Source organism: Nicotiana tabacum, chromosome 9, assembly GCF_000715075.1.
Source record: "Nicotiana tabacum cultivar K326 chromosome 9, ASM71507v2, whole genome shotgun sequence".
Classification (NCBI taxonomy): domain Eukaryota; kingdom Viridiplantae; phylum Streptophyta; class Magnoliopsida; order Solanales; family Solanaceae; genus Nicotiana; species Nicotiana tabacum.
In genome coordinates this window covers 17,120,828-17,131,105 of record NC_134088.1, presented here as the reverse complement: position 1 = coordinate 17,131,105, position 10,278 = coordinate 17,120,828, and the positions used below count along the sequence as shown (strand labels likewise).

The 10,278-nt window shown below is 37.5% G+C and overlaps 1 protein-coding gene across 1 annotated transcript; it reads left to right on the top strand.

The window, feature by feature from the left end:
• Positions 1-609: 609 nt before the first annotated feature.
• On the top strand, positions 610-9,919 carry LOC107766133 (probable sucrose-phosphate synthase). Its single transcript, NM_001324903.1, is given in 13 exon segments — positions 610-1,000; positions 1,111-1,200; positions 3,283-3,524; positions 3,780-3,843; positions 4,030-4,728; positions 5,217-5,330; positions 5,431-5,562; positions 5,678-5,854; positions 6,673-6,726; positions 6,836-6,898; positions 7,002-7,940; positions 8,230-8,357; positions 9,269-9,919. Coding segments are annotated over 13 exon segments (3,165 nt in total). The 5' UTR covers positions 610-817; the 3' UTR covers positions 9,549-9,919.
• The last annotated feature ends 359 nt before the right edge of the window (positions 9,920-10,278 follow it).

Genomic DNA, 10,278 nt, shown 5'->3' with positions numbered 1-10,278 from the left:
CTTTAGGTGAAAATTAAAGGAAATACATTTTAAAAAAAAATACATACTTAAATAACGGTAATATTTTACTTTAATAAATGTTACTAATGTTAGTTCTATATAGATAAATTAAATTAACTTATGAATTTTTAGATTCAAAAGAAAAGCGAGTTATTTTCAGTAGTTTATACCGATCTAAAAAATATTTATATGTATATATAACCTCAAAGTATTTCTATGACTGTGTATGAGAACATTATCCTCTTTCTTGTACAACTTTGAAGAATACAATGGTAAGCTAGCATCCCTTCTCAACCTATATCATATACACATAAGAAAAGTTTTTACAAGTATTAATGATTTTACACTGATCAATTTTGAGTCGATATACAATTTACTTTGACATGTTTATTATTAAAAGTTGATTTATTTAGTTTAATTACACATAAGAAAAGTGTATATGTTTGATTTAGATTTGATGAAAAGTTCATAGGAGCATAACACAATTCATATAAAAATATACAAATTTGACTTACTTTTACTCTCTTTTTGACATATATTTAAAAGAAAGATTGACATATATTTAAAAGAAAGACATCCTATATATTAGTACTAGTTACTAGTAGTAATAAGCATCCTATTCTCTTGGCTAGTCTGCCTTTTTCTAAATTTTCTCCTTACTGTCCTTATCATTTCATCACCACCTCCCCTTACTCCTTCCATCTAGAACCATCCTTTCTTCTCCATTACACACACACACACACAGTTTCTCTATATATAGATTTTCATTTTGGCGGACGAGGAGAGCGGCGGCGGAGAACGGCGTAAGGAGGCGGAGATGGCGGGAAACGATTGGATTAACAGCTACTTAGAGGCGATATTGGATGTAGGTCCAGGGATCGAAGATAAGAAGTCGTCGTTGTTGTTAAGAGAGAGAGGGAGGTTTAGTCCAACGCGATACTTCGTTGAGGAAGTTATTACTGGCTTCGATGAGACTGATCTACATCGTTCCTGGGTTCGAGTATGTTCAATTACACTTTTTTTTGTTAAATGTATTGATCAATGTGTTTTTTGTGATTGAATTTTGAGGATTTGTTGTTTGATATGTGAATTTTTACTGGATGAGTATAGGCACAAGCTACTCGGAGTCCGCAAGAGAGGAATACTAGGCTCGAGAATATGTGTTGGAGGATTTGGAATTTGGCTCGCCAGAAAAAGCAGGTCTCTCTCTCTCTCTCTCTCTCTCTCTCTCTCTCTATATATATATATATATATATATGTGTGTGTGTGTGTGTGTGTGTGTGTGTGTATGTGTGTGTGTGTGTGTGTGTGTGTGTGTGTGTGTGTGTGTGTGTGTGTGTGTGTGTGTGTAATGGAGAATTTAGTCGCGTATGTATTTGACTGGCGCAAGTTTAAGAAAGAATACACTTTTGAAACTTGTGGAGTAAACCAAGTAATAGGTATTTGTGCGGCTATAAATCATCTTATTTAAGGGCAAAATATGAAATTTAAAGTTAAATTGTTTCTAAATCTCTCGGTGTGTGTGTTTGAAATGGAAAATTGAGTTGTGTACGTATGTGAAATAGGAATAGACTTTTGAAATTTGTGGTTTTAACATTTCAAAACATTTGTATGGCTATAAAATGTACTCTATATGACTATAAAAACTTTTCATTAGTAGTAAAATGAGAAGTTTATTGAACGGTCTAATAAGGTACTAATGTAACAATTTTTTTTGTGTGTGGGGCTGAACAATGGTAAGTATGAATTTTGTGATGTTTTACAGCTTTACATAGCAAATAATCTATTTTATTTTCGGTTGATTCACATCTCTATTGTATGGTTACTGGAGAAGTTGGAATTGTCCTGTTAAAGCCAAAAATAAATAAATATAAACAATGCAAAAAATTGGAAAAAAGAAGAAGAAGAAGACACTTTGTTAATGACGATCAAAGGGAATTCAGTGCTGTTAATGGACCCAGTTTCACATAGATTCCATGTTCTGCACAATTTATATTGTGTTTGATATTAGCACATGACTATTTAGTTTGTGGAAGGAAATGTAGCAACATTGCGATTTTTTGTGTTTAGATTCTCTCTCTCTTGTATATTAGTCACCCACCTTTTCTACAATGTAACCTTTGACTGGACTTTTAAAACAGAAGAATAAAATATGATTTAGCTAATGTGGATGACTATCGAATTCATTACGCAGTGAGAGACCATTTTCATCGCATCTTTGTTTGACCTTTGTAACTTTAGTTCACAGCTGAGCTGAGCTGACAATTTCTGACGGGGGAGAGAGCTTTTAATATCTGCTAGATTATGAAGGATAAGAATTGGCATGTCGAATCTGTCTCCTTTTTAGTTCCTCATAGGCAAATGATGCAAGGAAAGGGTACACAGGAACTGTGGACTGTGCAAAACTATCAATGTGCTGTTATGGTTTTTGTTAGACTCTTTGTTTGCAAGTCTAATATATGTGCCATTCATTTCCTCCTTAACTCGCACATTTTAGTTCTCTAACTCAAAACTAATTTATGCATTTTGTTTGTTAGAATAGAACTAAGTTCATGAAATGAATTTTGTGCTTTGCTAGGTAGCTGCATAATCTTGGGTATTCTTCTCTTGCTCAAGGTTCATCATGATGATCCATTTCAGTTTCATAAATTTTGGTTCACTACTTCAGTCAGACTAATTTAATTACCAAAGTTAATGAGTACTTCATAGTTTAAGTTGAACATACTTGTCACATTAATTTTCTTTTGTTATTTTAATATTACAAAAATTGAAAGGACTTGAAATGAACTTCAACTTTTCAGCCTCCCCATCCCATAAAAATAGCAACCTGCATTTAATGTTACATGTCAATGTAACGAGTTACACAGATCAATCCATCAACTGCATTCATTCCAAAATTAGTTTGGGAATAGCGAGCAATGTACAAAGTTTACAGAATTTAAAAAAAACAAGACATCAAATTTGGTGATAATGATTGCTCATTTGAAAGTCTTCATATTACTCAAGTTATATAGAGAAATTTGATTAGGCATTGCAAGGTTGGTTAATTCAAATTCGTTAAATTTCCCTTAGGTTTTAATTTTTGTTCTTGCTAGCTTGTCCAGTTTATATCGTCTGTGATATGCTGTGTTCTTCTGTTACCGGTGGTCCCATGTTACTGTCTATTCACTCTATCAAAGATCTGTGCATTTCAAAATTGTAGAAGTGTTGCCATTTATGTGGTGTTTTATAAAGCATAGACATGGTCTACTTTCTCAAATTTCCAGCCTTGTATTTATGTAGCTTGAGGGAGAGCAAGCTCAGTGGATGGCGAAACGCCGTCAAGAACGTGAGAAAGGTCGCAGAGAGGCAGTTGCTGATATGTCAGAGGATCTATCTGAGGGAGAGAAAGGGGATGTGGTCAGTGACATTCCATCTCACGGTGAAAGTACCAAAGGCCGCTTGCCTAGAATCAGTTCTGTGGAGACAATGGAAGCCTGGGTTAATCAGCAGAGGGGAAAGAAGCTTTATATCGTACTTATAAGGTGTGAGAGGACCTTTACTGTAGTTTGATGTGATGAAGTAGAATGTGGAAAATTACTTGATTTTCCTGTGCAACATTTAAAGAGAAAATATGAAATACCATCATTAGATTTGTCCCTATAAAACCTTGAGCAACCATTCTTCAATTCTTAGTCTTTACTTCCTGTCTAAGAGAGGCAATTCAGCAGCTCCAAAGTACCTAGCTGCATGCTTCATTGAGGTGTTTTTTTCCTCTCACTAACACTACATTCTTGCAGTTTACATGGTTTAATTCGGGGTGAGAATATGGAGCTTGGACGGGATTCTGATACAGGTGGTCAGGTGATTATATTTCCATGTGTTTTAACTATATTTCTTGACTAGTGACTAATTAAATTTCTGCTTATGCAAATTCATCTTTTCTGCTCTTTGCTATTGGAAAGAGACCATCTTGTTTCTCTTTCCTACTGTTGTCGTCCATGACAGAAGAAGATTTTATGATATTTTTGTCCCTTTTCCCCTTTTCAGGTGAAGTATGTTGTTGAACTTGCGAGGGCCTTAGGGTCGATGCCAGGTGTATATCGGGTTGACTTGCTTACTAGACAAGTATCTTCGCCAGAAGTAGATTGGAGCTATGGGGAACCAACCGAGATGCTGCCACCAAGAAGTACCGAGGGCTTGATGACTGAGATGGGGGAGAGTAGTGGTGCTTATATTATTCGCATCCCTTTTGGACCTAGAGAAAAGTATATTCCAAAAGAGCAGCTATGGCCTTATATTCCCGAATTTGTTGATGGTGCCCTTAACCATATTATTCAAATGTCCAAAGTTCTGGGTGAGCAAATTGGTAACGGCTATCCTGTGTGGCCTGTTGCCATACATGGGCATTATGCAGATGCTGGTGACTCAGCCGCTCTCCTGTCAGGTGCTTTAAATGTACCAATGCTTTTCACTGGTCACTCACTTGGTAGAGATAAGTTGGATCAACTATTGCGACAAGGTCGGTTGTCAAAGGATGAAATAAATTCAACCTACAAAATAATGCGGAGAATCGAGGCTGAGGAGTTAACTCTTGACGCTTCAGAAATTGTCATAACCAGTACAAGACAGGAGATTGATGAGCAATGGCGTTTGTATGATGGGTTTGATCCAATATTAGAGCGTAAGTTACGTGCAAGGATCAAGCGCAATGTCAGCTGTTATGGCAGGTTTATGCCTCGTATGGCTGTAAGTATTGGATCCCCTCTCTAATATGCTAGTATCTACTTTCACTTTCTAGTTGGATATGTCACTAAGCCAATGAATGTGAAGCTCTCAGTTGCTTCCAGTGGTTTCTGAAATAGGTAAAGCATCCGCTATTCTTGATGCAGGTGGAATTATTTCATATCACTACGTATAACGACAAGTTCAAAAAGTTAGTTTTAAGGAAAATGTTTCCCTTCATAATCTGGGATTCTTTCAGCAGCATTAGTAATGGTTATGTATGTGTATTATTCAATATTCATGTCTTGGCAAAAAGGGATTTTTATGAGTAACGGGACTTGCCTTGATCTCTTTTTCTTCAAGCTGTCTTTCCAACTTGTGATGTAAACCTTCAAGTTAAATAGGTTCACAGCTTTCGCCATCTGAAACGGCTGGCAATTTCTGCATTTTTCTTTTGCAATACATTCTCTTTCTCAAGAGCCTCGTATGATAAACTGAGCATCCGTGTGCAGGTAATTCCTCCTGGGATGGAGTTCCACCATATTGTTCCACATGAAGGTGACATGGATGGCGAAACAGAAGGAACTGAAGATGGAAAAGCCCCGGATCCACCTATTTGGACAGAGGTTTCCGTTGACATCATTTTTTGCTCCTTCGAGTGACCTTCCACTCTTTCTGCATTCTTTCTATTCTTGCTAATTTCTTAATGTGATTTCCTTTTCCTAGATAATGCGCTTCTTTTCTAATCCAAGGAAGCCTATGATACTCGCCCTTGCTAGGCCTGATCCGAAGAAGAACCTCACTACTTTAGTGAAAGCATTTGGTGAATGTCGTCCATTGAGAGAGCTTGCTAATCTTGTAAGTTTGAGTTTACACCAGTTGTATGAGGTGAATTGCCTTCCTTTATAGGGAAGGGAAGCGGAGCTAGCAGTGCAATTGATGTTTCTCCTTTTCCTTTGTTCTTTTTCTGCAGATGTTGATAATGGGTAATCGAGATAATATCGACGAAATGTCTAGCACAAATTCATCAGTCCTCCTTTCAATCTTAAAGATGATAGATAAGTATGATCTTTATGGTCAAGTAGCTTATCCTAAACACCACAAGCAGGCAGATGTTCCTGATATCTATCGCCTTGCTGCAAAGACTAAGGTACTGCCAGTCATTTTAATGTCAAGTGCATAGTTCTCACTCCCTGAGTTGTTTGATCAATCGGACACATAGGGTGTGATGCTTCTTGATTGAATATGTTCCAAGCTTTTGTTTTTTCAATATGTAGTGGTGTTTTTTTATTCTTTTTCCGAGGGTAATATGTGGAAAGTATTCATTGTATATATGAAACAATTACTTTACGTTTTATTAGCACATCATTACTCATTTTGTGCAGTGTGCACGAGTAGATTATACCAAATAAGAGAAACCACAGGAGGATGTTACTTGTCAATTAGACAACTGATGATTTTTAGTCAATGTGAAATTTAGAAATCAACTTAATGCTACATGGAAAGCAAAATTAGATTGAGGGTGTCCAATGGACCAAGTGGACCTGAGTGCAGTTCTAAAAGCCATTAATTTGGTTCAACTTAGTGACCCCAGTTCAGAATGTGGAGAAGACTGTTTGGCACCTTCTTCCTCTTGTATCCTTTAATATAAGAGCATGGGCTCTTTGATACAGCAACATGATTTGCTCTTTCTCATGTTTGGCACCTTTTTCGTCCTATTTATAGTAATATATGCATGGGGTCTCTGATACAGTAACATGTCTTACGCTTTCTCATGTCACCTGAAGCCACATCTAATTAAATGGATAGATAGATATAACATTATCTCATTGTGGTGGCAGAAAAAAATGCAAATAAGAAGCCTTTCCCTCTCGAAATCAGATATTTTGTTAGCATGCTTGCCTTCCCTTCAGCAAGTAGTGGTTCAGATAGACAATATTGAGATACTTATTGAATTTCTTTTTACAGGGAGTTTTTATTAATCCAGCTTTTATTGAGCCTTTTGGACTGACTTTGATTGAGGTATTTTTCTTCATGCAGTGATTCAAGCTTTAATTGATGATTTTGTTATTCTTCATAATAAGTTGGTGAGTCTTTTCTATTGACCTATGCACTTATCTCCCTTGCACAGGCAGCAGCTTACGGTCTCCCAATGGTAGCCACAAAAAATGGAGGACCTGTTGATATCCACAGGGTATGCTGTTGCATTTATTTCATATGCTGTCTTTGATGCCGTCCACTCTGTTCGACAAAGTTCCAACAAATTAGATTCAAATTGATCTTCACTCGGTTTGCAGGTTCTTGACAATGGTCTCTTAGTGGATCCCCATGATCAGCAGGCAATCGCTGATGCTCTTTTGAAGCTGGTTGCTGATAAGCACTTGTGGGCTAAATGTAGGGCAAATGGATTAAAAAATATCCACCTCTTCTCGTGGCCTGAGCACTGTAAAACATATCTTTCCCGGATAGCTAGCTGCAAACCTAGGCAACCACGCTGGCTGAGAAACGATGATGATGATGATGAAAATTCAGAAACTGATTCTCCTAGTGATTCCTTGAGAGATATTCATGATATATCTCTGAATTTGAGATTTTCACTAGATGGGGAGAAGAATGACAATAAAGAAAATGCTGATAATACATTAGACCCGGAAGTTCGAAAGAGCAAGTTAGAGAATGCTGTTTTGTCCTGGTCTAAGGGTGTACTTAAGAGCACACCGAAAGCTTGGTCGTCAGATAAGGGAGACCAGAATTCTGGTCCTGGTAAATTTCCAGCGATAAGGAGGAGAAGACATATTTTTGTTATTGCAGTGGATTGTGATGCTAGCTCAGGACTCTCTGAAAGTGTGAGAAAGATATTTGAGGCTGTAGAGAAAGAAAGAGCAGAGGGTTCCATTGGATTCATCCTGGCCTCATCTTTCAATATATCACAAGTACAGTCTTTCCTGGTTTCGGAGGGCATGAAGCCTACTGATTTTGATGCTTACATATGCAATAGTGGAGGTGATCTTTATTATTCATCCTTCCACTCTGAACAAAATCCTTTTGTAGTTGACTTGTACTACCACTCGCATATCGAGTATCGTTGGGGGGGCGAAGGGTTGAGGAAGACACTGGTGCGTTGGGCCGCTTCTATCATTGACAAGAAGGGTGAAAATGAAGATCACATTGTTGTTGAGGATGAAGACAATTCAGCCGACTACTGCTATACTTTCAAAGTCCGCAAGCTTGGGACGGTAAATTGGCTTCTTTTCTCTATTTTTTGGTTGTTTTTTCCCCTTCTTATTTGCTTCTTTAACCACACCTCCTGCTGACCTGGGGGCGGTTCAATGCTGTCGCAAAAGCTTTCCTACTTTTGTATTGAGAATCTGCTTCTGGCTGCTGACATCAAGCATTCAGGCTTGTGCCAGATATTCTTCGAAACATCTGTATCTATTTTCTCCAAGCATCTGATATGATGATGCAATTGTACACCAGTAGGATTTTTTATTACACCCTCTTAACTGATTCTTATTGCTTTTGCAGGTTCCTCCTGCGAAGGAACTTAGAAAACTAATGAGAATTCAGGCGCTTCGTTGTCACGCCGTTTATTGTCAAAATGGGAGTAGGATTAATGTGATTCCTGTACTGGCATCTCGGTCCCAAGCACTCAGGTAACTGCTTTAGTTCCATCTACGTAAAGGTTGCTGGGGTATCTCTGCCAACTGTTCTGTTTAAAGCATCAACTATGTGAATTGCTATGTCTATGGTGCATCTTTCTTCAGAATACACGATAAATATTGACTTTGTTGAAATGCATTTATTAATCAATTTTTGCTTATATTCTTTTACTTGTATCTCTGAGAGACACTGAATATGAGTGGAATGCTATCTAAACGCGGGGTCTCATGGTCTTGCCACCTGTGCCTTGGTCCTTGGAAGTGGTTGATTCATTATATGTGCATTTTTGTGTGCTCTTGGCTAGTTCAATTATCAATTGCCTTGTATCCCTGCACCAGTGAAAAAGAATGGGGGGCCAGGAATGTTAGAACTGTGCCTTTTGATTTCTTCTGCTTGCCAAGATTTTATTTGTGGTTTTACGTGTTTGCGTAGTCAAAATAATGTCAACCTTTATGAGGTACAAATTTAGAGCTAGTCCATTGTCTATAATAAATATGATTACTAAAAACGTGCTTTAAATTGTCTTTGGTTGTGATGTTCACTCTCTTGGTCCAAAAGATGCTTCACGTCTATCAGCCCTCCTGCTAGTGTTCCAAATGACAATGTAGTACTCTTTATGCTTTACCACAAATATAGTGGTTCTAATTTATATCCTTTTCAGCTCTTTTATCTGTCTCAAACACGTGCTGTTTCCTTGCTGCGATTCTGGATTGTATTCCAATTGATTTCTAACTGCAGAGTAGTTACAGGATTGTTTCTTTCTGGAAATATGGGATAATTTTTATGTCCTTAAGGGCAGTAAACATTAAAGCTGAAACTGAGGCTGAAATCTCTAGTCCACTGGTAATATATTTTGAGACACTGGAATTTTCATATTTGGATGACTGAAGTATATTGTCTACAGGTACTTGTATCTGCGATGGGGAATGGACTTGTCAAAGTTGGTGGTTTTCGTTGGAGAAAGCGGTGATACTGATTATGAAGGATTGATCGGTGGTCTACGCAAGGCTGTCATAATGAAAGGACTCTGCGCTAGTGCAAGCAGCTTAATTCATGGTAATAGGAATTACCCGCTATCCGATGTTTTACCATTCGACAGCCCTAATGTTGTTCAAGCGGCAGAGGAATGTAGCAGTACGGAGATCCGTTCCTCACTGGAGAAACTAGGGGTACTCAAAGGATAATACCTTCCCCTTAGATTGGCAAAAATCTATATGAGCTAAGATTGTGCCATGAAAGAATAGCCATCCATTTGGGTTGTCTTTTGAAGCTATTAATAGTTTTCAAGAGACTACAAAATGAGATGAGCCCTTTGATGCTCTGAAAAGATGGACATAAAAGCTTCACTCCGTTTCGAGTGTTATGAAAGTCTTTTATCTAAACCAATGCTGTAAAGTTGTAGAATTTCTTTTGCTATGTCATTCGATAGAACCTCTTCCGGTTCATATACTGCGAGAAAAATAAATTCAACTGAAAAACGTTGACCGATCTTGTAAATTATCATATACATCCACCACAAGGCATTATTGGTGGTTTTCAAATGCGGAATGTTGACCGGATCAATATTTTTTAAACCTTGTGGATCTGTTGATCTGATCATCCCTTATGTAAACAGAGTGGTGCACTTGATATTTCATCTTTAAGTTCAATTTTCACTTAACAGAATTGGTTTCATATAATGCAACAAGCTGTGGGATGCTATTTTAGTCTTTTGCTGATTATTATCACGAACTGTTTGAACGAACAACTGTTAGATGTTCTGGACAGGCTTTTGTACTGTTTAATTTTTGGGATATTTTGTCTCTATAGTATCTCGTCTTTTCGTTTTTGCTATTGAAATTTAACTTCAGTGTTTGTTGCCAATTACTGGTATCCTTTTTGATTTTGACCCAAAAATACATGCAATCAGTCTCT